Consider the following 27,265-nt stretch of genomic DNA (forward strand, 5'->3'; position numbering starts at 1 on the left):
GACTGGGTATGTGTGTGTGAGTGTGTGTGTGTGTGTGTGTGTGTGTGTGAATGTACACGAAATATGAATGGGGGTCTGTAAAGGCTTCACAAATCACACCACGAATATTTTATATGTTTTACAAAGCTTTAAAATTTTCAAAGCACTTTCTTCTGGGTTCTTGCATAAATGATACATCTTGATGAACATCAAAAGTCTGTGAGAATGGACTGGGGGACACAGGTATCTGAGGTCTAGGTCACAACCACTGGCAAAAGGAGTCAAGTCTCTCCTGAAATGGCCATCAGACCTGAGGGCTCTGTCCTCCTCATGCTGCACCTTCCACCAATTCATCGCAACCTATACCTTCCCGCTCTCTGGGAAGGGCTGCTAGGGACAGGACAGCATTTCAGAGGGTGCAGGGGGAGCAGGGCCATCCGGAAGAGGCCGCTGACATCAGAAGAGGCACAAAGAGGGATGCATGGAACAAGTGCCCAGGCGGTGCCGGCAGCAGGGCCCTCCCCGGCCTCCTGCAAGAAATGATGTGAATGGTAGTGGTTGGAAATGTACCAATTGTGTACAAACATGCTTCATGCAAACAAGGTCAGCTGGAGTCCACTTACACCCTCCTCTTCGCCTCATCCCCTTCCACAAACATGCCCAGACTCACTCACAGATACACACATGCAAACACTTTCAGGTCCGGTGTCCTCCCAAAGATTCACCTGGTGTGGACAGCTGGCTAGCTCTCAGGAGGGAGAGTTAGAATAGAACCGAGCAGATGCCAGCCACAGGAAAACGCTGAAGGAGAAACACAGAAGGGCATGCTGAGCCGGAGATGGAGGACGAAGATGCTTTAGAAACCGCGGTAGCAATCATGAGGTGGTACCTGAATCTGGGTTACACACCAGCTCCTAGCCAGAGACCTGAGGGCTTTGCTAGCATCCCTGGAGAGGGGCTGTCACTTCCATTTTGGCCGAGGAAATGCATAAGGGAGAAGAACCAGATGCACCTGACCAAGGGCAATGAGTCATTCTGATGGGGAAAGCGCCCAGGGTCCTTGCTTTGCACCCTCTCCATTAGATTGGTTCAAATAGCTGGGAGTCCAGCCTGCGCGGTAACGCCAAGCGTCCCTACCCTGGACGCCCCCAGTGACTGAAGATTGTAAGGCTTTCTCTCCCATTTATCATGAATCCCATGCCACAGGAAGGGAGGTCTCTAGTCAAGGGCTCTATCTTCAGCCCCACCCTGCTAAACATTTCTAACAAATTTTGTAAAACCAAAGACCAACCTGTTTACTAAATTTGCAGCTGCCCAAAGCTTGGGGAGAGGACTCTTTTCTTGGATGACAGAATTGCACTGTGAAAAAGTTTTTTTTTTTTAAGCTGGAATGATGGACCCTAAAACTAACATCATAAAATTTAAAAGGAATCAATGTGAAGTTCTTAAGTCAGGTTCAGAATGTCAACCTCACTGGTACATGACAGAAGACACTAATGATAGCAATCTCTATGACAAAAGCCTTGAGCGGAAATTAACACAACATTGTAAATCAACTATACTGCAGTAAAAAAAAAAAAAGGACGTTGAGTGTTTAGTTGGCTCCAGTGTTTATAGAAAAACTTCCAAGAAAGCTAATTCAACCAGTCAAGTTCATGGGTGTATATGGTGACGTAGTCACAGAAAAGCATTACCGTAGGTGACATTAGAGGTCATTGACCCACCTTCTTCATTACATGAAGTCTTTAGAAGTTACATAGGCTGGTAGGTAGAAGGGACATGAGATGGGTCCCATCTTGGGTACCAACTCTAATTGATAGGGAGTCACTGCTTGGAGAGCTGATTTTGAGAAGGATGCTGACTCCTTGCCTGATGGTGCCCCGCACTGCACCCCTACCCCCAAGCCCCATGGAGCTCACCACTCCAGCGTGCACTGCAGCGTGTCCTGCTGCAGGCACCTGCAGTCTCTGCCCAGGCACTTCCTGCCAGGCTGCCCCTGGAGCCCGTGGATTAAATCCCTCTGACGGACGAGAGCTGGAGGATAAGTATCCTTAACTTCCACACCCCGTGGAGGGCAATATTCAGAAGTGTGCTCGATGCTCTCCCAGAATTGGCTCAATAACCTGCCCAGAGTGTATCCTTGACTGGCGTTCTTCCTTGTCTGTCTCACTTCCACACAACGTACAGGGGCTTCCTGGAATCAGCTCCCCAGTAAACCACGTGTACTCAAATCCTCTCTCAGGATCTGCTTCCGAGGGGGCTGACCTAAGTCAGCTACATAGTTGCCATCCCAGCAGAACAAAGGAAATAGTAATCACCCAGAGCTAGCCAGGTGACTCAGCAGTGTGTTGAGCACCAGATCATCGTCGGACCAGGATAAACCTAAGGACAAAGAGTAGGACCGCGAAGGGGTCAGTGGCTCTCAGGCAACAGGGCAGGGCTCAGATGCAAAAGGGCATTGTGTCTGGAAAATGGAGAGGGTGGATTTTCAATGAGATGGAGGTAGTTTAGCCCCGGCTTTGGTTCCACCCTCCTTGGTATACAGGTCAGATCTGCCACCTACTAGTTGTGTGGTCTTGGATACGTTTTTTAATTTTTTTAAACTTCTCTAAACCTCTATCCATGCTAGAGGAATTAATAACATCTACGTCTTCAGGTGACTTTGTGAATTAAATGCGATAAATGCATGACCCAAAGTAAGCACAAAATTAGCCCTAGTTACATATCAGAGAAATAAGGCATCTCTTCCTGGCTCTTGAATATGCTACCAGAGCAGTGTTTTCATATGACGGGCAGTCAGAAGCAGGTGTGATCATCGTATTTAAATGATACTAGTAGTGTCGTGTCGTCTGGTGATGAGACTGGCTTCCTTATGATTGTCCAGGATGGATGACCTCTGTTGGCCAAGATCTATCTGCTCCTCTGCCTGTCTCCAGCCCCTTCTGCCAGCTTTCTTCCTATGTCCCATCCAAGGCCCCTGACTGTTTAAAACCCCCAGGGCCTCCTTTGTTTTCTCTCCTTCTAAGCATGTCCCCTGCCAGGCCGATCTCAAGAGGCTATTTGGTACCATCTGGAAACAGCACATCCAGCCTCCCGGCACTGCACTTCAGAGACGCGTTTGCAGGGAACCTCAAGGCAAGTCGTTGGCAGCACGCTTTCAGGGGAACATATGGAAAAGGGAAGCCACCCACAGGGATCCTGGAGCTGGAAGGGGACCTCCTTTCTGCACTGACCTGGGCCGTGAACAAAAGTTTCGTGCGGGGCCCTGAACAAAACCAGTGTCAGTCCCCAGCCGGGAGCGGAATCCAGCCCTCCGGGACTGAGCCCCTCCGACTGGCTGGACCATAATAGCCACAAGAGGTTGCTAGCCTTCCTTACCCTCGTGAAGCCTACCTTCCCTGCCTCTCCACATCCCACACTGTATCCTTAGACTCTTCAGAGGGAGTACACACACACAGAGCTGGTACACTATTAAAATACCTGAAACATGAGAAAAAAACTGGCTCCAGGTCACACACAAAGCGCTCCCAATCATATCAGAATTAACAAAGGATTATTCATGTGTTCATTATTCATATGTCCACCCATTACATATTTAAGTCACTACTCATAAAAATATACCGTATTTGAAAATGATTTGAGTTAGAATTAGAATTCTAATAATTAGCATTTCCAGTTCACAGGTTTCTGCGCAAGCTCATGGTACTGGATAAAACACAGCCAACTGTAAACTAAAGGCCCTACTTACAATCATCATTTTATTCTGTAAGGATTGATTGATCGTCTTCATGTTGTTTGAGGTGCTGGAGATCCAACCGTGAATGAGAAAGATAAAGTCCTTGCCCCTAGGGAGAGAGTCTTTCAAACATGAAATACCGCCCAGGGTGGGATGCAATTACCTAATGATGTGGGGTGGAGCTATCAAAGTTGGAGCGCCCGGGTCCACAGAAGTCTAGACCCGCCAACGCCCACTGCTGCCTTGACCACCTTGTACATTGTTAATTCATAGCTACAGAATATAACGAAGTAGGAAGGGAATGTCTCGTGGTGTGGAGATGTGTTTCTTTTCACACGAGGCCACCTAGAGAAAAGAGTATAGACCATCAAGCCACAATTCCCTGGGCCCCAAGGTTATATTTTTAATAATTTTTATATCTCTAGCACTTAGCACATCATAAGAGCTCAATAAATGGTTGTTAAACTGAAAAACCTAAAAGATAAGGTTGGTATTACAGCTAATCTTTTTTATCCTTAGGACTTTATGGTTGAATGTGGTTTAATTTACTGGTCCGCACACATTCCGTGACTGTGATTACACAGGAGCTATTCCCACACACAGTGAGGCATTTCTCACTTCTGTAGCTTAATTAGTCCTCATTTTACCTTTTTAAAACTCAGGTTTAATTGCAAGAGAAGCAGAATCTACTGTGAAAAATACCAACAAAAAAAGAAAAGAAAAAATGTTATTTTTCCTGCCACCCAGTAATAACCAGTATAAACATTTTGGTGAATGTACTTCTATATCTTTTGTGATGTGTAACTCGAGGATCAAAAAGTCCCTGACTCAGGCTAAAGGGGATAAAGATATATAGAGATATATAGACATAGATGAGATGGGTATAGATATATATAGATATCTCCCTTACCAGGAATAAGGGACTCTGTATCTTTATGCTGGTTATTCAAGCATTAATCCAGCCCAAGGTCATTGCAAAGTTTAGCCCTATCTTTGTGTGGCCCCAGCGTTAACCACTGGAGGGAGATGGCTCTGTTGTTAGAAAAGGCATCACATTGGATGCTGTTGCTTGTGCACCAGGAGAGCTTCGGCAGAGTCAGTGCAGGAGGCTGAACAAGGTAGAACTACATTCCTCTGAGGAACATTATCTCCGGTGCGGGCAAGGCAACTTTTGGAGATTTTGTTGCATTGAAGAAATCGTGTCTCTTCCTTTCTTTGGATTTAAATCGTGGACTCTGAGATGCAAGCCTGTACGTTTCATCCAGCAGGTGATCCCTGGAGGGTCCCAGGAAGAATGTGGTGTGTGTCTACCTCACAGCAGATGACAGACCTCATTGGGAGGCAGTGCTGGACTTGAGGTAACAAAACCCAAGTGTTTTCTCAAAAGTCTTGCCATCTCTACTCACTTCCCAGGGTAGTAGCTTCCCTGACTAGTTCAGAATTTGGGAGTAGAGTCTGTTATTGCCCCGATGGTAGAAGACAGTAGGATTCTAATCCTGTGAGAAGGTAGTGGGATTTTTCCAAAAGAAGGACGTAGCATGCATCACTTAAGATAGAGGTCAGTGGATCTCCTTCCAAGAAGAGAGAGGGCAGATTTCAATACAGGGGGCAACCCCATAAAAATGTTATTTAGCATCCAGGATCACTTTTAGCTCTCAGCCCCATCCGTTATGCCTAACCCTACACTTACACCTGTGCAGACTTGCACAGGTGAAGTCATAGGACCTGGTGAAGGGCGGTAAAGGAAAATGTGTCCACCCTCATCTCCACTCCCAGAACGCTGGTGACGTTGAGTCTTTCTGTCCAAGAACATGGGATGCCTTTCCATTTGTTCAATTCTACCTTCCTGTCTTTCAGGAGTGTTTCCAAGTTTTCTTCACATTTTAAGATATACCTAAGCATTTTATATGCCTCATCATCATTGTAGATAAAATCTTTGATGTCATCTTCTAATTGGTGACCTACGCTTTTCAGCTCTATTCTATCCTATGTCTCTGTGTAGAGACTATTAGATGTATGTACGTTAAATTGTTGGCTAATATTTCAAAACCAATGCAAAATAGTAGTGACTTTACTGTTCTTGACTTGAGCAGGAATGTCAGTGTTTCCTCATCAAATAAGACGCTGGGCTGGGGGCTGAGATAGATATTGAGATACTTGTATGCTTTTTATGTTTAGGAAATATATATTTTTTCACGGTTTTTATTCATAAATGGGTGTAATTATCCTTGTGTTCCTGGAATTAATCCCACTTGCTCGTAATGCACTACTACATATTCTTGGAACTATTCTATCATTATATGTTTTCTGGGAACAAACATTAAGTAAGGTTTTGCTATGTGAATTTATCCATAACACTAAAATAAATAAAAGGAAAAATTAATTAACTGATAATGCACAATATTTTTCTCTCTTTATGTGATAGTCCTTTATAATTTTCTAAAGATTACTCCTAGTGGCCGTCAAATAACTTCAGCCAGCCCCTGAGCAACTTAGGATATAAATTATAGGGTTTTTCAGATTTGGACATATTCCATTAATCTGAGTAATTTTAACTATATTTTCTCTTATTCAGTGTGTATGGTAGCAACACAGTTGTTTTTTGACACAGATTAGGTCCAAATTATATGATATTCCAGGAGGTCTTTGGAAACATCTGTATTTTCAGTCACAAAATTATTTCTTTCCTTTTTAGTTAAGAGAAGCCTTTCCTTTTAATCTTGTCATGAGTCTCGTACATGGACCAACATATTTCTAGTTCCTCGCCTGGCTCTTGAAAAATGCACGTTACTTTTCAATTTTGTTGTTTTTTTTTTTTTTTTACATCTTTATTGGAGTATAATTGCTTTACAATGGTGTGTTAGTTTCTGCTTTATAACAAAGTGAATCAGTTATACATATACATATGTTCCCATATCTCTTCCCTCTTGCATCTCCCTCCCTCCCACCCTCCCTATCCCACCCCTCCAGGTGGTCACAAAGGACCGAGCTGATCTCCCTGTGCTAATTTTGTTGTTATTACGTTGGTTCTTTGGCTAGTTTGTTTCCTTCCCCGCTTCTTCCTTTTTCATAAGCTGTTATGGTAGATTATTCTCTTTTTCCCGACATTTACTTCCCCCTGTGCTGCATTGCCCACAGCTATGGGACTTGCATGCCTCCAGTGAGAGGAATCTCCATCCCACCCCACTTGAACTGTGATGTCGGACTTGGCCCTGCAATGTGCTTTGATCAATGGAAGGTAAGTAGAGGTGACACATGCCATGTTTGAGCAGAAACTTTGAGAGTCTTTGCAAGTTTCATAATTTATACAACCACCAAAATGCTGTTGACTCTTTGGGAAACTTTGTATTTTTTCTTGTGCTACTGTTAGAATGCAAAACATCTTTCAAACTTCTCTTTTGGAATTGGCTTGAGAGTCATTTTCGGAAATCTTTAAGGGTGTCAGATCTTCGTTTTTGGAGGCATATTTACTCATTGTAAAGAACTAAAGTCAATCACAGCCAAGTACATCGTAACGGTTAACAGCATGAGCTTAGATTGGGGTAAACCTATATTCAAATGCCCTTTAGTTTACTCAGGGTAACCATCTACAAATGGGAGCAGTCATCGTGCTGGATGTTTTTGGTAACCAGCATCCTTTCTCACTCCCTTCTCATCTCTTCACTCTGTCCCAGGAAAGATTCCCAGGCTATCTTGCCTCTGACCACCTGAGTGGAATGAGATAGTCCCATGTGGAATTGGGACGTGGAGGCCGCATACACATCACTTCTCTGGCCAAGGGTGATCGTGCACAGACGTGTGTACCCGGGTGTGGTGGGGTTCTGCAGTGGCCTCCAGACGTTCCCTCTGCATTCACTCACCTCTGCGCTGTAGGTTGACTAAGACATTGGCGGAGGTTTCTTGTAGTATACCATAACCGAAACCATAACCATAAACAAACATTAGCAGTGACCTTCCATAACTTGTTCTCCTTTAGTTCTCCTAATGACTGATTCCTTACCTTAAATCCCAAACTGCTTAGAACACTTAGCAAGGTTCTGGTTTTTTTCTAAGAAACTGTATTTAAAATGCTTAAGATATGCCAAATATGCCATAGGTGTTATTACTATTAGGAAGGTGATCAAAATGGGTAATATGCCCTTAAGTCAAAAAAGAGGTGTGACTATCTAGGTGAGATTGGTAGTCACAAATGGTGTAGAAGCTGGACCTGAAGACAATCCCAGAAGAGGAACTAGACTCACTAAAGTAAGACTCTCATCTCCTGGAAACCTTACCTTTTAAACAATAGTCACTTGCATTGATAACCTTTGATCTGTTGGCTGTTAAATACTTCATTAATTTTTAATTGTGCTTTGGAGTATTCTGCTCCGATCTCTCTTCTATGTTAGGGAACATAAGGGCTGTGAATCAGAGGAAGAAAAAATATCTCCTACCACCACCATTTCTACTTTTTGTCCTCCTTCTCAAACCCCAAGAATAGGGAAGAATTGAATTGACCAGCATCTTCTTAGATTTTCCATGACTGTTGTCCTCAGACTCAGTAATACCAGACAAAAATCCAAACATCACTTGCACCTTGGGAAGGGATTTACCTTCTTCACATTTGATGTGGGTGTCCAGGTTTCCCAGACAACGAGGAAAGGAGGGAGGGGCAGAGATGGCCTCATGAAGGGCAGATTACTCTGTCATGTATCTATAAATCTGGAACACCAGAGAAGTCCCGTTGTAGCAAAGGACCGAGTACCTGGGCTGAGGCACTGAAGTTCCTGAAAGGAGAGAAAATGATGTAGAAAGAAGAAGGAGGACCCTAACTATAAACTTTAAGTTGTGATCTTATTGAAAACGGGCTCTGCTGCTGAGTACCAATTAAACAATTTACCAATTAACAGTGAGTGCTCATCAGCTCCCACTGCTTCAAGAGTTGCCTAAGACAAACTGGTCACGCACATCACAAGCTGTTGCTGTATTAGTTCTGTGTCTACCTAAATACCGTATAATATGCAGTAAGAAGAGAAACAGATTTGCGTGTGCATTAGCTAAAGACCCTCTATTTTCATCATAAAATACCATGAAAATGGAAGCAAGGTGTTTTTATTTCCTGGTACCATGGCTTTTTTTGGATATCTGGACGGATGGAATCCAACATACATCCTCCTTATAGGTAGTAATCCATAAGTTTAAGTTTCCTTATCCGTAGAAGAGGGATAATAGCAACTACCTTGCGGGGTTGTTGTTAGGATGAAGATTAGTTATGCAAATCTCTTGGAAGTTCCCTGCTGTCTACAGCACCACATCTCTGCTGTTCTTCACGTCACAACTCCTCCCGAGCGTTTTGTTAATTCTTATAATCCCCCGTGACTCTGTCTCCTTTTCTGCTCTTGGACTTCTCTCTCTCTCTTCAATATTCCTCTCTCCCTACTCGTTCTTACAGGGTTCTACGGCTTTAAGTACCATCTATGTGACATGACGCTCCCATCCAAATTAAACACATACTGCCTATTCCACATCCCTTCTGGCAAGTCTAACAAACACTTCAACTCAACATGGCAAAACTACTGATACCTTTTCCCCTTCTCTGCACCCTTCCCCCAACGCGCGCGCGCACACACACACACACACACACACACACACACACACACAACACATCCTCTCTTCCTCAAGGCCCTCTCTGCCTCCGTAGTTGATACTACCATTTACCCACTTGCTCACACCCCAAACCCGGGGCTTGTATTTGATTGCTCTTCTTCCCTCACACTCTGAACAAACGAGCGTGAGATACCTGAAGACCAGGATTCAAGGCTGAGAGCACAGCCGTGAGAAAGGCCCACGTGGAGATAGATGAGGAGCTGAGGAACGGTGAGTAACCCAGAGCAACTGGAAGGATAGTTTGGCTACAGACAATGATCGTCCTTCAATAAAAATTTTGTTCTTTGGGCAATAGGAAATCATTAAAAGATTCTGAGCTTGGGGCTTCCCTGGTGACGCAGTGGTTGAGAGTCTGCCTGTCGATGCAGGGGACACGGGTTCGTGCCCCGGTCCGGGAAGATCCCACGTGCCGCGGAGCGGCTGGGCCCGTGAGCCATGGCCGCTGAGCCTGCGCATCCGGAGCCTGTGCTCCGCAGCGGGAGAGGCCACAGCAGTGAGAGGCCCGCGTACCGCAAAAAAAAAAAAAAAAAAAAAAAGATTCTGAGCTTGATCTGACCATTGGTTTAGGTAGGTAACTTTGACCAAGAATTTAAATTATGAAAAATGAGACACAGAGAAACAAATTAGAAACCTATAGCAATAGTTCAAGGAAGTATGATGAGAATCTGGACTAGACAGTAAATAGAGGGAACGTGAGAGATATAAAAACTTGACATGACAAAAGCATTAAGACTTGCCTGCTTGGATGTGGGACAGGAAAGAGAAGGAGCATAAAGTAATTGTGAGGGCTCCTGTCAGTTTTTCCCGGAAGATGGACGCATCAGGAACTGCAGTCAAGGACAGCTGAAGGGTAGGCAGATTTTTAGAAGGAAAAACAAAATGAGGTTGGCTTTAGACACGTTGAATTTGAGATGCCTGTCATGTAGCGATGGGAATGTCCAACAGAATCTAAAACTCAGAAAAGAAGACAAAATCCGAGAATGATTGGAGGGTCTCGAACCATACACAACTTTCAGTTAGGTACCCAGTACCTAACGTATGGTGGGCACTCAATAAATACTGTCAATTGAATCTTATACCTTTGGGAATAATCACTATGAAGGTGATGTTAAAATTGTTGAAGCAGATGAAATTGCCCAGTAAGAAAAGAGATCTGAGGATAGAGCTTTGGGGTATCCACCTTTTAAGCACAAGAAAGAGCAATCCTGCAGGAACACTGATGTAGGATGAGACCTCGGGTAATGTAGTATCCTGGAACCCCCTAGAGGAGGGAGACTCAAGAAGGAAGAGGTCTGTTTCAACACTGGACATTGCTCCCAAAATGTAGAGTAGAATGAGGGCAGAGAAAATGCTGTGGGATTTGGCAGGTCACGTGCAAGAAGAGTTAATGAAGTGGGGGAATAGGAGCCGCATCCCGGGGGCTGCAGAGTGAGTGTGTACTGTGAGAGAGAGCACAGTGACGCAGAAGTAACTCCTAGGGCTGAATCTTTATCCCAGATGTTTCCATGGTCAAGTTTCACAGTTCTCTGGTAGTTGTGTGGGCATAAATGAATTTTTTAGCCCTTCCAACCATACGTGTAACCATTTCTTTGAGCATAGGAAGTATGCCCATTTTGACAGTTCTATTCAACTTTCCATCATGGTTCAAAACCAAAGTACAAGTCTGATCACAACAACACCATCTGGCTGACATGTGGGAATCATGTGTCTGTCCCCGGAAATATCTGGGGAATAAAAGCTTTCATTCTGTGTGCCTTTATAAATGTTTTCTTCCTAATTGGGGAAGTCTTTCAGTAGTTCAAGAAAATCCTTCACTTCCTCTACCGGAGAAAGGCATCTCTTTATGATTGAGTAATAACAGTACAGCAGAGTGAGTCATAGTCTCTTTTCTTTCTTTTTTTTCTTCTTAGCTATCCATTTTATACACATCAGTGTATACATGTCAATCCCAATCTCCCAATTCATCCCACCACCACCCCTCCCCCTGCCGCTTCCCCCCCCCACTTGGTGTCCATAGTCTCTTGATAGCATAACAAAGGGAAAAATAAGAACTAGGCGATTTGAGAGAGATTATTGCAATCTTCTTAGTGCTTATGAGTTCAGATTTGCTGTAACTACCACAAATGAATAGATGATTTAACGAGAAAGAGGTTTAACGAGAGAGAGAAAGGGAGAAGGGGGCAGGCTGGGGTGGGGAGAGCAAGGAAGTGATTCAATGTTGGTCCTCAACCTCCCCACCTGAGTCACTCTCAGTTCCCCACGTGGCTGCACTGGTGTCGCCCCCGAGGACACTTGCTCTGGGTGAATCTTCCGCTGGCCTGTGCCCTGACTGCCTTTGAAATTCCACCCTGGGCTCCTGACAGAGCACAGACTCCCAGGGCAAGGACCAGATCTGATGCCCATACACCACGCTGCCCCTCAAGTACTGCTTGCTCATGGGACAGAGACACGGAACCGAAGAAACCCTTTCACTGTGACTTTGCAGCCGAGAATCTTCCTCACAGCCGAGACATACCGTGGTGCATCTGTCTCACGATGGGAAAGGACTCGGGATGTTCCCAGCACAAAATACCCAGACGCCTTTGCTTACTTCAGCACCGCTCAAGGTTAAGCATCTCCCTGGTGACTGCCAGCTCCTCAGGCCTGGAAGAGATGCTTTTCTGCACTTGTCCTTAAAAGTCAAAACCCCACTTAGCAAGATTCTGCTTGGCCCGTGCCTTCTGCGTGTCTGATTTTCCTTGTGTGGAAAAATAATGAATCAGAGATTGTTTTCTGTGCTTTGTGTGGGACCTGCCATTGCACAAAAGTCTTTTACATCCCCCACCCCACCCCCTGTAGGCTACGACACATCATTTTCCTCCCTCTGGCCTCATGACTATTTTCTTATCTTCTCCCATCTTTTGTAAGAGTGCATTGTTTTATTGTCATCTTCATTTTTCTCCCACATTATAGATCTTTATTCCCTATATAAAGATCTTTTTTATTATTATTATTTTTGTCTGCATTGGGTCTTTGTTGCTGTGCATGGGCTTTCTCTAGTTGTGGCGAGCGGAGGCTACTCTTTTTTTTTAACATCTTTATTGGAGTATAATTGCTTTACAATGGTGTGTTAGTTTCTGCTGTATAACAAAGTGAACCCGCTATACGTATACATGCATCCCCATATCTCCTCCCTCTTGTGTCTCCCTCCCACCCTCCCTATCCCACCCTCTAGGTGGTCACAAAGCAGGAGCTGGTCTCCCTGTGCTATGCGGCTGCTTCCCACTAACCATACGACCCAGCAATCCCACTACTGGGCATCTTCATTTTTTAAAACAACCTCCAGCAGTGTCTTTGCACACAGCGTGTATTATCAAGGTCTCTCCGGGTCCCCTCGTGTTCCTGTCAAGGAGGACTTACTCATTCTACTTGTAAAGGAAGGAACTCTGGGCAGACACAAAGCATCAGACACTTCCATCCCGCTGAAGAAGGACTTGGCGCGGGGTTTGTATTTACAGAGGCTCCTGGGGAAGCAGAGTCTCCGTTCCCAGCGTCTGCGGCTGTGCGGTTGTTACAGATGTTGTTGTCCTGCTGAGAGCAGAAGTGCCCTCTGAAGGCGAGATAAATGCCACAGCCCCAGCCAGGGTCCCTTCAAGGTTAGCAAATGAGGAGGGTGCTTTCGAATCACTGAGTTCACCCTGGAGCTCTCAAGTCATCAGGAGCTGCCACGTTTTCTTTCCCCTCTAAAGAGGAAATGCAAATAAAGTAGGTAAGAAAAAGACATCTAAACCCTCAAAGCCCCAAGGGGGGAAGTATTAGTTAACAGTTAGGGAAAGGTGTGGTTGGGGTGGGGTGGAGATAAAAAGCACATGGCGAGTCAAGGGGGCAGGCATGGAAATGCATCTTTGGAAGGAGACCGAGAGCTGGGGTATCTCACAGGTGCCTGGAATCTGCATTCCCACATGCTCTGGGGCCGAGGATGTGAAGTGGGTGGGGGTCAGGCAGGGAGAGTGCTCTGGCTCTGGGCATGCAAAGCCAGGGTCAGGTTCGTTTACAGATCTGCACTGGGGAGGATGCTTTAGAAAGACCCTTGGGTGTTTATGAGAATTTACCCCTCAGCTAGGCTGGGCCGCGTAGATTAAATAGAAGTTCTCCAAAGCACTTTCTATTTCAACCTTTCACGTTCTCCTGAGCGTCTGAGACCACCTTGGGAGTTGGAGCAGGAAGCGGCACACGAAGCCACCAACTTGAAACACCCCTTTTTATACTAACAACAACAAGAGTCACCAGAGTGGCCACGTAAACCTCAGGAGTTATCCCTTTTGCGGGGGACACAGTAATCTTGACTGGGCTGCCTTCCCACTTAGATTGATTTTGTCCACTCCCTACACTAGAGATTTTCCTCATTTTAAAATGCCTGTGTATGTTGCTTTATCTTTAAAGTCCTTCATATACATTGACTTCTTTGCGTTTTTTTCCCACAACCCTGAACGGCAGGATTTACTATTATCAACTTCATTTTGCAGATGTTCAAACAAAGGATCAAGAAGACCACTGGCAAGTAGGAAAGGACTTCAGTTCAGACCTTTGGTCTTTAAATCCTGGGTTTTTGCGGGACCCTACTTATTTTATCTGGAGACAGAAGAGCGTGGGCACAGACCAACGAGAGCAGCATCGGAGATCAGTGAGATGCAGCTGCGGAGTCGATGCTGTTCATTTTCGTGGTAGAAACGGCCCAACTGTGATTTGCCTGATGTGGCGATCGTGGATATATTCACGACAAGAGGAAACACCATGAAATCAATGAAACCCATCAATACCTGGTTGGGGATCCCCCCAGCAGAGGAGGGGCTGCTTGCAGGGCTGGCTGTTATCTTCAATTTGTTCACTAATGCAAGTTTCATTTTAAATGTGGCACTTTTTCTTACCTTTTATTCCAGTATTCTCACTCCTGGGAATTTCTCCTAGGGACATAACTCAAAGGAAAGAAAAAGCTATATGCATGAGGATGTCATTGCAGCTTTATCTATAACAGCAAAATACTGGAGAGATTTAATGCCCAATGACATAGGAATATCTAAGTTATAGCAGATCAATTTGATAGAATATTATGCACCAACAAATACAATGATTATAACGATTATGTAGCAAAATGGAAAATACCATCACCTTAAACGTAAAAAGCAGAATAAAAAACAGACCAGCTACAGTTCGGTGAAAATATGTTTTTGCGTAAAGACTGGAAAAATGAACATATTGGTTTATACATGAACCTTTTTAAACAAGTTCTTTTAAATGCTGTTCCTAACAAATAAAAATAATATAAGAAAAATAAAATAATATAGGAAAAATAAAATAATATAGGAAAAATAAAATAATGAGTAACTGTTGCTTAATACTAACGAACTGCTATTGGGTGTCTGTGTGTGTGTGTTTCTGTGTGTGGGCATAATCTAATTAAATTTTTCATGTAGATTTAAAATGAAGGGCTTCCCTGGTGGTGCAGTGGTTGAAAGTCTGCCTGCCGATGCAGGGGACACGGGGTCGTGCCCCGGTCCGGGAAGATCCCACATGCCGCGGAGCGGCTGGGCCCGTGAGCCATGGCCGCTGAGCCTGCGCGTCCGGAGCCTGTGCTCCGCAACGGGAGAGCCCACAACAGTGAGGGGCCCGCGTACCGCAAAAAATAAATAAATAAAATGAAGAGTCCTGAGAAGCAACACACAACATTTTCATTACTGGCTGCATGATTTTCACTAAGCTTTTAACCTCTGTAGTCATAAATTCATTCATCATAGAAGAACAATTTTTATAAAAAGAGTTCAATAAATGTTTCTGGAGCAAATGAATAGATAATGGGAAGAGATCAAATTCCTCTGATGAAACTGAGCTTAGTTTCTAGTAGATGCTTTTCCAACTCTTGAGAAGGAAAGGACAAAATCAAGAAGTTCTTTTGTGTTATTGTAATAATGAGGAGAGGTAAACATATTTTCTAGACTGTCCTTCACTCTAACGTCTGTCATAACCTCCTTTCTCTAGTGTGAAAGTGTGTGTGCTAGGTATATTTAAAAGCATACCTATTTGAATAAAACACTGACTGCACAAGTAGCTCTTGAGGAGCGATGGGGGACAGATGTAACTCCATTCCCCCAGCCCTCATCTGCCCTCACAACCAACCCACAGCCCTCTTTCATCTTGTGTTTGAAGGAATGAGGCTTTGCCCAGCTCCCTAAGCCAGCACCAGAACTGAGATTACAGAAGGGACTGACTTTCTGGTACTTTACCACTGGACATCCTTGTTCAAGTGTCTAAAGAAAATTCATTCCTTGTCTTTAAAATGGTAATATTTATAATATTAATTACTTCCTTTAGATTATTTGATCATAATATGTCACAGTTGTCTTTTTATCACCAGTACGTGGCACTCTCCCCAGTGTGGTGCTGTGCACATAGGGCGTGCTGATCAGGTGGTGAACCCTGCAGCAGCGTGGTGGGGGCGTGCCTGGGCTGGTGTGCCTGCCCTACCCAAGGGCCCACTCCCAGGCTCCAAGATCATGTTTTGTTTTTTTTTTAAAGTTTTATTCTTTATTAAGCAAATAAGAATTTGGTGATCACTGTTACTGATGTATTTATCTCTTTACTGGATTAAAAGTTGTGAAATAGTAGTCCCATTTCCCACCCACTCTTTTTTTTTTTAGTTTATTTTTTACACAGCAGGTTCTTATTAGTTATCCACTTTATACATATTAGTGTATATATGTCAATCCCAATCTCCCAATTCATCCCACCACCACCCCATGCCCCACGCACTTCCCCCTTTTGGTGTGCCCATACGTTTGTTCTCTACATCGGTGTCTCTATTTCTGCCTTGCAGACCAGTTCATCTGTACCATTTTTCTAGATTCCACATACATGCATTAATATACGGTATTTGTTTTTCTCTTTCTGACTTACTTCACTCTGTTTGACAGTCTCTAGATCCATCCACGTCTCTACAAATGACCCAGTTTCGTTCCTTTTTATGGCTGAGTAATATTCCATTGTATATATGTACCACATCTTCTTTATCCATTTGTCTGTCGATGGGCATTTAGGTTGCTTCTATGTCCTGGCTATTGTAAACAGTACTGCAATGAACACTGGGGTGCATGTGTCTTTTTAAATTATGGTTTTCTCAGGATATATGCCTAGTAGTGGGATTGCTGGGTCATATGGTAGTTCTATTTTTAGTTTTCTAAGGAACCTCCATACTGTTCTCCATAGTGGCTGTATCAATTTACATTCCCACCAACAATGCAAGAGGGTTCACTTTTCTCCACACCCTCTCCAGCATTTGTTGTTTGTAGATTTTCTGCTGATGCCCATTCTAACTGGTGTGAGGTGATACCTCACTGTAGTTTTGATTTGCATTTCTCTAATAATTAGTGATGTGGAGTAGCTTTTCATGTGCTTCTTGGTCATCTGTATGTCTTCTTTGGAGAAATGTCTATTTAGGTCTTCTGCCCATTTTTTGATTGGGTTGTTTTTTTTAATATTGACCTGCATGAGCTATTTATATATTTTGGAGATTAATCCTTTGTCCATTGATTTGTTTGCAAATATTTTCTCCTATTCTGAGGGTTATCTTTTCATTTTGTTTATAGTTTCCTTTGTTGTGCAAAAGCTTTTGTTTCATTAGGTCCCATTTTTTGTTTGTTTGTTTGTTTTGCGGTACGCGGGCCTCTCACTGTTGTGGCCAGCGGCCATGGCTCACGGGCCTAGCAGCTCCGCGGCATGTGGGATCTTCCCAGACCGGGGCACGAGCCCGTGTCCCCTGCATCGGCAGGTGGACTCTCAACCAGTGCACCACCAGGGAAGCCCTATTTCTGTTTTTATTTCCATTACTCTAGGTGGTGGGTCAAAAATGATCTTGCTGTGATTTATGTCAAAATGTGTTCTTCCTATGTTTTCCTCTAAGAGTTTTATCGTGTCTGGCCTTACATTTAGGTCTTTAATCCATTTTAAGTTTATTTTTGTGTATGGTGTTAGGGAGTGTTCTAATTTCATTCTTTTACATGTAGCTGTTCAGTTTTCCCAGAACCACTTATTGAAGAGACTGTCTTTTCTCCATTGTGTATCCTTGCCTCCTTTGTCATAGGTGCGTGGGTTTATCTTTGGTGCTTTCTATTCTGTTCCATTGATCTATATCTGTTTTTGTGCCAGTACCATATTGTCTTGATTACTATAGCTTTGTAGTATAATCTGAAGTCAGGGAGTCTAATTTCTCCAGCTCTGTTTTTTTCCCTCAAGGCTGCTTTGGCTATTCAGGGTCCTTTTTGTCTCCATACAAACTTTAAGGTTTTTTGTTCTAGTTCTGTAAAAAATGCCACTGGTAATTTGATAGGGATTGCATTGAATCTGTAGATTGCTTTGGGTAGTATAGTCATTTTCACAATGTTGATTCTTCCAATCCAAGAACATGGTATATCTCTCCATCTGTTTGTGTCATCTTTGATTTCTTTCATCAGTGTCTTATAGTTTTCTGAGTACAGGTCTTTTACCTCCTGAGGTAGGTTTATTCCTAGGTATTTTATTCTTTTTGTTGCAGTGGTGAATGGGATTGTTTCCTTAATCTCTCTTTCTGATCTTTTATTGTTAGTGTATAGGAATGCAAGAGATTTCTGTGCATTAATTTTGTATCCTGCAACTTTACCAAATTCATTGATTACCTCTAGCCGTTTTCTGGTGGCATCTTTAGGATTCTCTATGTATAGTATCATGTCATCTGCAAATAGTGAGAGATTTACTTCTTTGTTTCCAATTTGGATGTCTTTTATTTCTTTTTCTTCTCTGATTGCCGTGGCTAAGACTTCTAAAACTATGTTGAATAACAGTGGTGAGAGTGGACATCCTTGTCTTGTTCCTGATCTTAGAGGAAATGCTTTCAGTTTTTCACCATTGAGAATGATGTTTGCTGTGGGTTTGTCATATATGGCCTTTATTATGTTGAGGTTGGTTCCCTTTATGTCCACTTTCTGGAGAGTTTTTATCATAAATGGGTGTTGAGTTTTGGCAAAAGCTTTTTCTGCATCTGTTGAGATGATCATATGGTTTTTATTCTTTAATTTGTTAATATGGTGTATCACATTGATTGATTTGCGTATACTGAAGAATCCTTGCCTCCCTGGGATAAATCCCACTTGATCATGGTGTATGATCCTTTTAATGTGTTGTTGGATTCTGTTTGCTAGTAGTTTGTTGAGGATTTTTGTATCTATATTCATCAGTGATATTGGTCTGTAATTTCCTTTTTTGTAGTGTCTCTGTCTGGTTTTGGTATCAGGGTGATGGTGGCCTCGTAGAATGAGTTTGGGAGTGTTCCTTCCTCTGAAGCTTTTTGGAAGAGTTTGAGAAGGATGGGTATTAGCTCTTCTCTAAATGTTTGATAGAATTCATCTGTGAAGCCATCTGGTCCTGGACTTTCGTTTGTTGGAAGATTCTTAATCACAGTTTTAATTTCATTACTTGTGATTGGTCTGTTCATATTTTCTATTTCTTCCTGGGTCAGTCTTGGAAGGCTATACCTTTCTAAGAATTTGTCCATTTCTTCCAGGTTGTCCATTTTATTAGAATAGAGTTGCTTGTAGTAGTCTCTTAGAATGCTTTGTATTTCTGCAGTGTCTGTTGTAACTTCTTTTTCATTTCTAATTTTATTGATTTGACTCCTCTCCCTCTTTTTCTTGATGAGTCTGGCTAAAGGTTTATCAATTTTGTTTATCTTCCCAAAGAACCAGCTTTTAGTTTTATTGATCTTTGCTATTGTTATCTTTGTTTCTATTTCATTTCTTTCTGCTCTGATCTTTATGATTTCTCTCCTTCTACTAACTTTGGGTTTTGTTTGTTCTTTCTCTAGTTCCTTTAGGTGTAAGGTTAGATTGTTTATTTGAGATTTTTCTTGTTTCTTGAGGTAGGCTTGTATTGCTATAAACTTCCCTCTGAGAACTGCTTTTACTGCATCCCATAGGTTTTGGATCATAGTGTTTTCGTTGTCATTTGTCTCTAGGTATTTTTTGATTTCCTCAGTGATCTCTTGGTTATTTAGCAACATATTATTTAGCCTCCATGTGTTTGTGTTTTTTATGGTTTTTTTCCCTGTAATTTATTTCTAATCTCATAACATTGTGCTCAGAAAAGAGGCTTGATATGATTTCAATTTTCTTAAATTTACCAAGGCTTGATTTGTGACCCAAGGTGTGATCTATCCTGGAGAATGTTCCATGTGCACTTGAGAGGAGAGTGTAATCTGCTGTTTTTGGACAGAATGTCTTATAAATATCAACTAAATGTACCTGCTCTGTTGTGTCATTTAAAGCTTGTGTTTCCTTATTAATTTTCTGTCTGGATGATCAGACAGAAACTTACACGTTGGTGTAAGTGAGGTGTTAAAGTTCCCCACTATTACTGTGTTACTGTCGATTTCCTCTTTTATAGCTGTTAGCATTTACATTATGTATTGAGGTGTTCCTATGTTGGGTGCATATATATTTATAATTGTTATATCTTCTTCTTGGATTGATCCCTCGATCATTATGTAGTGTCCTTCCTTGTCTCTTGTAACATTCTGTATTTTAAAGTCTATTTTATCTGATATGAGTATTGCTATTCCAGCTTTCTTTTGATTTCCATTTGCATGGAATATCTTTTTCCATCCCCTCACTTTCAGTCTGTATGTGTCCCTAGGTCTGAAGTGGGTCTCTTGTAGACAGCATATATATGGGTCTTGTTGTATCCATTCAGCGAGCCTGTGTCTTTTGGTTGGAGCATTTAATCCATTCACATTTAAGGTAATTATCAATATGTATGTTCCTATTATCATTTTCTTAATTTTGGGGGGTTTGTTTGTGTAGGTCCTTTTCTTCTCTTGTTTCCCACTTAGAGAAGTTCCTTTAGCATTTGTTGTAGAGCTGGTTTTTTGGTGCTGATTGCTCTTAGCTTTTGCTTGTCTGCAAAGCTTTTGATTTCTCTGTCGAACCTGAATGAGATCCTTGCCAGGTAGAGTAATCTTGGTTGTAGGTTCTTCCCTTTCATCACTTTAAATATATCGTGTCACTACCTTCTTGCTTGTAGAGTTTCGGCTGAGAAATCAGCTGTTAACCTTATGGGAGTTCCCTTGTATGTTATTTGTCCTTTTTCCCTTGTTGCTTTCAATGATTTTTGTCTTTAATTTTTGTCAATTTGAGTACTATGTGTCTCAGCGTGTTTCCCCTTGGGTTTATCTTGTATGGGACTCTCTGCACTTCCTGGACTTGAGTGGCTATTTCCTTTCCCACGTTGGGGAAGTTTTTGACTATAATCTCTTGAAATATTGTCTCGGGTCCTTCCTCTCTCTCTTCTCCTTCTCGCACCCCTATAATGCAAATGTTGTTATGTTTAATGTTGTCCCAGAGGTCTCTTAGGCTGTCTTCATTTCTTTTCATTCTTTCTCTTTATTCTGTTCTGTGGCAGTGAATTCCACCATTCTGTCTTCCAGGTCATTTATCCATTCTTCTGACTCAGTTATTCTGCTATTGATTCCCTCTAGCGTATTTTTTATTTCACTTATTGTATTGTTCATACCTGTTTATTTGTTCTTTAATTCTTCTAGGTGTTTTTTTCTTTAATTCTTCTAGGTCTTTATTAAACATTTCTTGCATTTTCTTGATATTTGCCTCCATTCTTTTTCCGACGTCCTGCATCATCTTCACTATCTTTATTCTGAATTATTTTTCTGGAAGGTTGCCTATCTCCACTTCATTTCATTGTTTTTCTGGGGTTTTATCTTGTTCCTTCATCTGGTACGTAGTCCTCTGCCTTTTCATTTTGTCTATCTTTATGTGACCGTGGTTTTCATTCCACAGCCTGCAGAATTGTACTTCTTCTTCACAGTTTTTTTCTTAAAGAACTTACTTTATTTTTTGTGGAAGTAAACATAAGCACTTGGTACAAATTTTTAAAAGAAGAACAGGATACAGGAAGAGTAAGTCTCCTTCCATCCCTCTTCCCTAAGTCACATGGGCCCATTTGGAGTGATATTTCTGCAAATGCAAACAGACGTGTGTAGGAAGATCTTTTAGCAACTCCAAAGCATTCCATAGCGTCACTGTACCATGATTTATTCAAAAATAGTTTACCACTGATGAAAATTTAGGTCGTTTCCCATTTTTGCTCTTACCAACAATGGTGTTGTTACAAAATATACTGAGGCACGTTATACATTTTAAGAGGTTTTTTTAGCAAAAATCCATCTGAATCAGGAAGTGCCACACCGGAAGTGGTTGGGAGGCACCACCGACAGGAGCAGGAAAAACTTTTACAGAGAAAAGCTGGAAGCAAAGAAAAGGGAGTATTGACTGGCTACAGTTCAAGGCCTAATTGTCCGTTTATGATCAGTCATCCTCAGGTTTCAATTTCATAACCTTGAGGCATTTACAAGCTTAGCTGTGGGTTTGCTGGTGTAGGCTCCAGGGCTTTAGAGCCCCCTCGGGCTAATGGCCTCCTTGTTTAACTGCTTTAACAGTATAAATGCACGTGGCAACTCTGCAAGTGTGTAAGTACATCTGTAGTTCAAGTACGTGGATGAAGAATTGCTTGAAAGGATGAAGCAGAGAATGGATACTGGGAATAGCTAGACATTTGTGACTCAGGATCAGGTAATATTTATGAATTAATTTACAGAGATTTGACAATTTATGATGACTTCTTACTCAAAAGTTTCACGTGTCTTCCTCTTTATTCTTCTCTTGTGTTCTTCATCTTAAAATTTCCTTCATCTAAGACTTAGACGTTTCTTATTTAAATTTGTTCCTAGCTGTTTTTTCTTTTTTGCTGCTATTGAAAGTCAGATCTTTCCTTACACTTTATTTTCTGATTATTGTTTGGATATGTAAAGCCTATTGATTTTGGTAAGTTGATTGTGCTGTTATTTGTGTAAATAAATTTTGTGTTTGTGTTTTTGTTAATTTTCTTTGGTTGTCTGTCTTACAGCAACATCATCTGTCATTGTTAATGTTGTATCTCCTCCTTTCCAGATTGTAACTCTCATTTATTTTTCTTGCATAACTGAATTAGCCAGTATCTCCAGTAAAATATTTCCACTAGTGTTAATGGGCACCCTGTCCTGTTCCCCACTTAGTGGTGATGCTATTTTCAATTTCCTCAAAGGGTCTGGAATAGAAAATTCCATCGTTTTCTGACTGGTTAATATCTGAAAGTAAACACATACACAACTTCAAAGCATTGATTTATTAGAAACATTTGGTGCAATGTAAGTAACCATACAATGAATCATCCTGTAACAGAAAGATGAGATGAGGAAAACTGATACATTTTTCTGTCATCCACACTCCAGAAGATAAAAAAATGTTAAAGGTGCACCATGGCTTGGATAACAGTTTTAATTTCACATATGAAAAGTAAGTTTCATGAAGTAATAAATTACATGACAAAATTCAAAGATTAAGTAAGGTGAGGATATTCAAAATAAGAGCATCGAATCATTTCTCAAGAAGGCATTAAACAATGAGTGCAATGTTGCTATCTTGACTGTTTTCTGAAAAATACCGATTAGATGGGGGTTTTCAAGAAAATCTGCCTGCTGTCAGGCAGTAAGTGGTTGTTCCTGGCATGGCTTTTGAGGTGGATGGGGAATGAATGGCTGGTTAGGACAGTGGTGGGTGGTAGGTCTGTTGAAGGCTGTCTGAGCCTAGACTTCATGGTCACAGAGCAGCGGGGCTCACCTGGGGGTGTGGGAAGCCAGGGTTTCCCCAGGCTCAGTTTCTCTGATTCTCCAGTCAGGACTCCCACGGTGACCATGAGTTCTTAAGGGAACAAATAAGCTCCTTGGGTCACAGTTCCAGAAATACATTAAAGGCACTTTAGGAAGAGCACAGTTAAGAGCGGTCTACCTGTCTCTAATGGCTGCTGCTGGCCCCCCGCTCAGCAGCTCTGTGCCACGGGGAAAGTTCATTGGTCTCCTAAGGCTCGAGTGCATCACGTGCAAACACCTACCCCATAAGGTCGGAATAAGAAGTCAGATGATAATGATTATAAAGGTCTTGGGACAGTCCCAGCACACACGTGTGAGCCCTTCTGTGCTCCTGGGGTGGGGAAACCAGCCTTACTGCACAGAAAGCTAAGTGTCCAATATGATACCCATCAGAGATCCCCAACCCCTGGGCAGTGGACCGGGACTGGTCCACGGCCTGTTAGGAGCTGGGCCGCACAGCAGGAGGGGAGCGGCAGGTGAGTGAGCGAGGCTTCATCTGCCGCGCCCCAGCCCTCACATCGCCACCCGAACCATTCCCCCACCTCCAGGCTGTGGAAAAATTGTCTTCCACAAAGCCCGTCCCTGGTGCCCGAAAGGTTGGGGACCACTGATATACATGCTCACCTGATTTGAGGAAGATCATTTTGATGTTGAAATTTCAGGAAGGTGCAAGGAACCGGGAGTGTCACTGACTGAGAACATGCTCGGGCTGGTGGAAGGTAAATGGGTGGCATTTGGATGCTAGCGTCTCAGCGTGGAGGACCATGTAATCTATCGTGGATTCTCTCGCATGGTGCCACAGTGAAATCAGACCCAAAGGCAGCATTTTCCACCTGCACTTGTGCTTGTGGTCTTCACTGTCTCCATAAAAGCTTGGATTTTTATTGCTATTGCTTTGTGGCTTTTAAGTTCAAGCCCTGATCTCTTCTTATGTTGCCCTGATAGAAACTGCCCTATATAATGATTTGGGATACACAGTCCTGGGTCTTCTGGGGTCACAGTGGCAGAAGAGGGGCTTGTCCTGAGAAGGTCATGTGGCCAGAGGAATCACCCTGGCCTTGTACAGGCTTCCTGGTTGCCTCTGACACCAGCACAGACCCCAGATGAGCTGTAGCATCATTCACCTGCCTTGATCTGCCATCTCAACAAGGAGATGGACATGTTGCCCACTGGGGCCACCGGAGAACCCTTATGTGGGGCACACTCAGACAGTCATTAGCTTCCAGAGTTTTCAAATACATCATAACCTCACAGAATTATTCATGATGGTGTCTGAGTAAATACAAAACACTTGGGTTAGTGACTGTTAAGATGCCTTGTGGGGCTTTTTAAAATGACACTTCTCCAAGTAGGGATTCATTAGAGACAATCCTGACTCTTTCCAAGTTTTGCTTCACTGGAATTAATTCAAGGATTCAAGAATTCCATGTGCCATGTGACTAGTATATAATTATTTTTTAGACATGATAAATAATTCAGGAATTTGCTCCAGCATTGCAAAACCAAGCATTCCTGGAACAAACTAATTATACCTATTATTAAAATATGTATAGTATACATTTTTAAATGCTCAACAGAAAATTGCCGGAAATACAATCAGAAAATTCACAATGTTGTGCTTTTGCTTTGTTCTCTGGACTATGGCCACTTGCTGGCTTAAGCAGGGCCATCTCCTGACGGAAGCACAGCACAGCACGGAAGGCTGAGCAGAGCACCAGCTGCCTTCTGGAAACGGCAGCATGACTTCAGGAAATGACAAAGACTGTCTAGTGTCCATGGATCCTGATGGAGGCAGGAGCATCTCACTCCTGTATCAATGAGACAGAAGCACAAAAAGACCAGTTAGTCAATTACACTCACAACTGCGGCAAGTCATTATTAACTCAACACTGCAAAAGTTTTGAGTTTCATCTCTAATGCATACATAAGTGATGTAAATCAGCGTTTGGATCACGACGCTCCTGGAGAATGCAGTGCTGCACAGCACTAGACTGATGGAATATTAATAGAATTTAAATTTAAAAAACCCTATGATCCATTAAACGTGGGAGTTCGGGGTTAGACAAAAACAAGAGGGTTTCCTCATTCCAAGCATTATCACAGGCTGATATGCTCATTGCACCGTGGTCTCCAAGCGGGTGATGGCATGGCACACTTCTCAAATGGACTCACGCCAAAGGAGAGCCGTACGACTGTGGAGCATCTCTCAAGGCTGCCTTCCTCAGCGCACCTTGAGGAGCGCTGCCTGGTGAGCTCAGCCTGTTTTACAGCTGCCTCAGCAGGGAAGGGCCTGCAGTGCCCCACGTTGCTGAGTACAGCACTGATGAACTGAGTATAGCACCGCCTCACTGAGTACAGCACTGATTCACTGAGTACAGCACTGATTAACTGAGTACAACACTGATTCACTGAGTACAGCACTGCCTCACTGAGTACAGCACTGCCTCACTGAGTACAGCACTGATTCACTGAGTACAGTACTGATTCACTGAGTACAGCACTGATTAACTGAGTACAGCACTGATGAACTGAGTACGGCACTGCCTCACTGAGTACAGCCCTGATGAACTGAGTACTGCACTGCCTCACTGAGTACTCTTCTGCATTGAAGGTTTCTACATCCATGTCCTGCCTGACACTAAGTGAAACAGGTTCAAGGGAAAATAGGAGAGGATTAAACGTTTAAACACGTCCCCTGACCAATTCATGCCCCTCACTCCCTTCCTGCTCTCGTTGTGGGTGAATTTCAGAATGTCCTGATGAAACATCAGGGACACATCCTGGAGAGACAGGCAGTGCCAGACAGGACAACCAGAGGGCTACATGTGATAGTCTGTCTCTTTAAAAAAATATATATCGTTTGGAATTTTTCATCTTAATTCTTGTGAGATTATAGAGAATCACAGGGGAAATTAAGGTGAAAAGCTGTTAATTCCAGATTCTGGGGTTAATTAGCTCCCTTATATCATGTGCCTGTAGGAAGGTAATGGGTATGATAAGAGAGACATGTATGGTTTCTTTTTTATAAGTTCTTAAATCAGGAGATATTTTAATTGCATCAGGAAGCAAGATGGTACAGGAAAAGAGACGTCTTTCTAGCAGAAATCACCCCAACTTCTGTCTAATGGGGGCTGAAATGGAAAGATTTTTCAAGTCCTGTGCAAGATGTTCCTGTTAATGACAGTAAAGGTGCCTCGGACCAACATTTATAAGGAAATCGGCAGTTCACTCCCCCTGCCTATTCCAATCTGCAGACCCCCTGATCTCAGGATCGGGAGAGCGGACCACTCTTCTGCTGGGCGACATCCATCTCCGTAATTGTTTTGGGCACATTGGTTATGCAGAGGAGGTGGGAGAGGCCCCGGAGCACCCACGGTGATGACGCAGTCACTCACCCTCCTTCCCCCATCCTGTGACGCCTCAGGCCGGTGCTTCCCGGACACCAGCTGTCCCACAGGAAGCTGCAGCCTCCCTCTCTCCCGCCTCCTTTGCTGGTTGGAGCTGCAGGATCATGGCCTGCAGAGTTTCCTTCACCATCTGGAGCTCCCTCTTGAGAGACTGTGCACACGTTGTTAAGGAACACAGGCGAAGGTGACAGGCGGCCCTCTGCAGCCTCTCGGGGATCTGGTGAGAGCCACATGCCTGCTGGAAGCAGATGGGCACTCCCCTCTAACTGCGGTTTCAAGTTCCTCCAAAGTGTAGGCATTAAATATTAATACCAATGCTACGCTTCTTTTAAGAGCAATTGCAATTTCTATGAGGCCTGAGGTCATTCACTATCTCAAGTAAGGTTTCCAAAAGGAAAAGGAAGAGTCAGCTCTTAGACGGAGACAGATGGCAAACTGGGACGCTCCACGGAATATGGTCAGTGTGACTGTATCCCTGCTCAGCCCCAGGCTGGGGGAGGGCAACTGTCACATCCAAATGCTCTGACAGTGGAAAGGGCAGAAGGCTGGAACTCAGAGCTCCAGGATTGGGGGCCACCATACAACCAGACTCCGAGCGATGAGCTACAGTCCCTATGGGTCATCCGCCAGCCTTGTCACCTTGTGCAAATCACTTTGAACCTCAGTTTTCACATGAAACAGTGACTTCTAAACCCCGTTAGGGTCTAATCTGCTGTCACGTGTTATTATACCCCCAGG

At 43.1% G+C, this 27,265-nt stretch overlaps 1 protein-coding gene across 2 annotated transcripts in view; it reads right to left on the bottom strand.

Moving 5' to 3' along the window:
* Positions 1-22,594: 22,594 nt before the first annotated feature.
* Positions 22,595-27,265, bottom strand: part of DISC1 (DISC1 scaffold protein) — a 348,149-nt gene continuing 343,478 nt past the window's right edge. For both annotated transcript variants that reach the window (XM_030839535.2, XM_060286270.2), the window contains exons 13-14: positions 26,516-26,679; positions 22,595-24,928 (exon numbers count right to left, since the gene is read on the bottom strand). In XM_030839535.2, the coding sequence (XP_030695395.2) occupies positions 26,541-26,679 (139 nt within the window). In that variant the 3' untranslated portion in view covers positions 22,595-24,928; positions 26,516-26,540. The remainder of the gene's footprint in view (positions 24,929-26,515; positions 26,680-27,265) is intronic.

This window comes from Globicephala melas, chromosome 16 (assembly GCF_963455315.2).
Source record: "Globicephala melas chromosome 16, mGloMel1.2, whole genome shotgun sequence".
In the NCBI taxonomy this organism is placed as follows: domain Eukaryota; kingdom Metazoa; phylum Chordata; class Mammalia; order Artiodactyla; family Delphinidae; genus Globicephala; species Globicephala melas.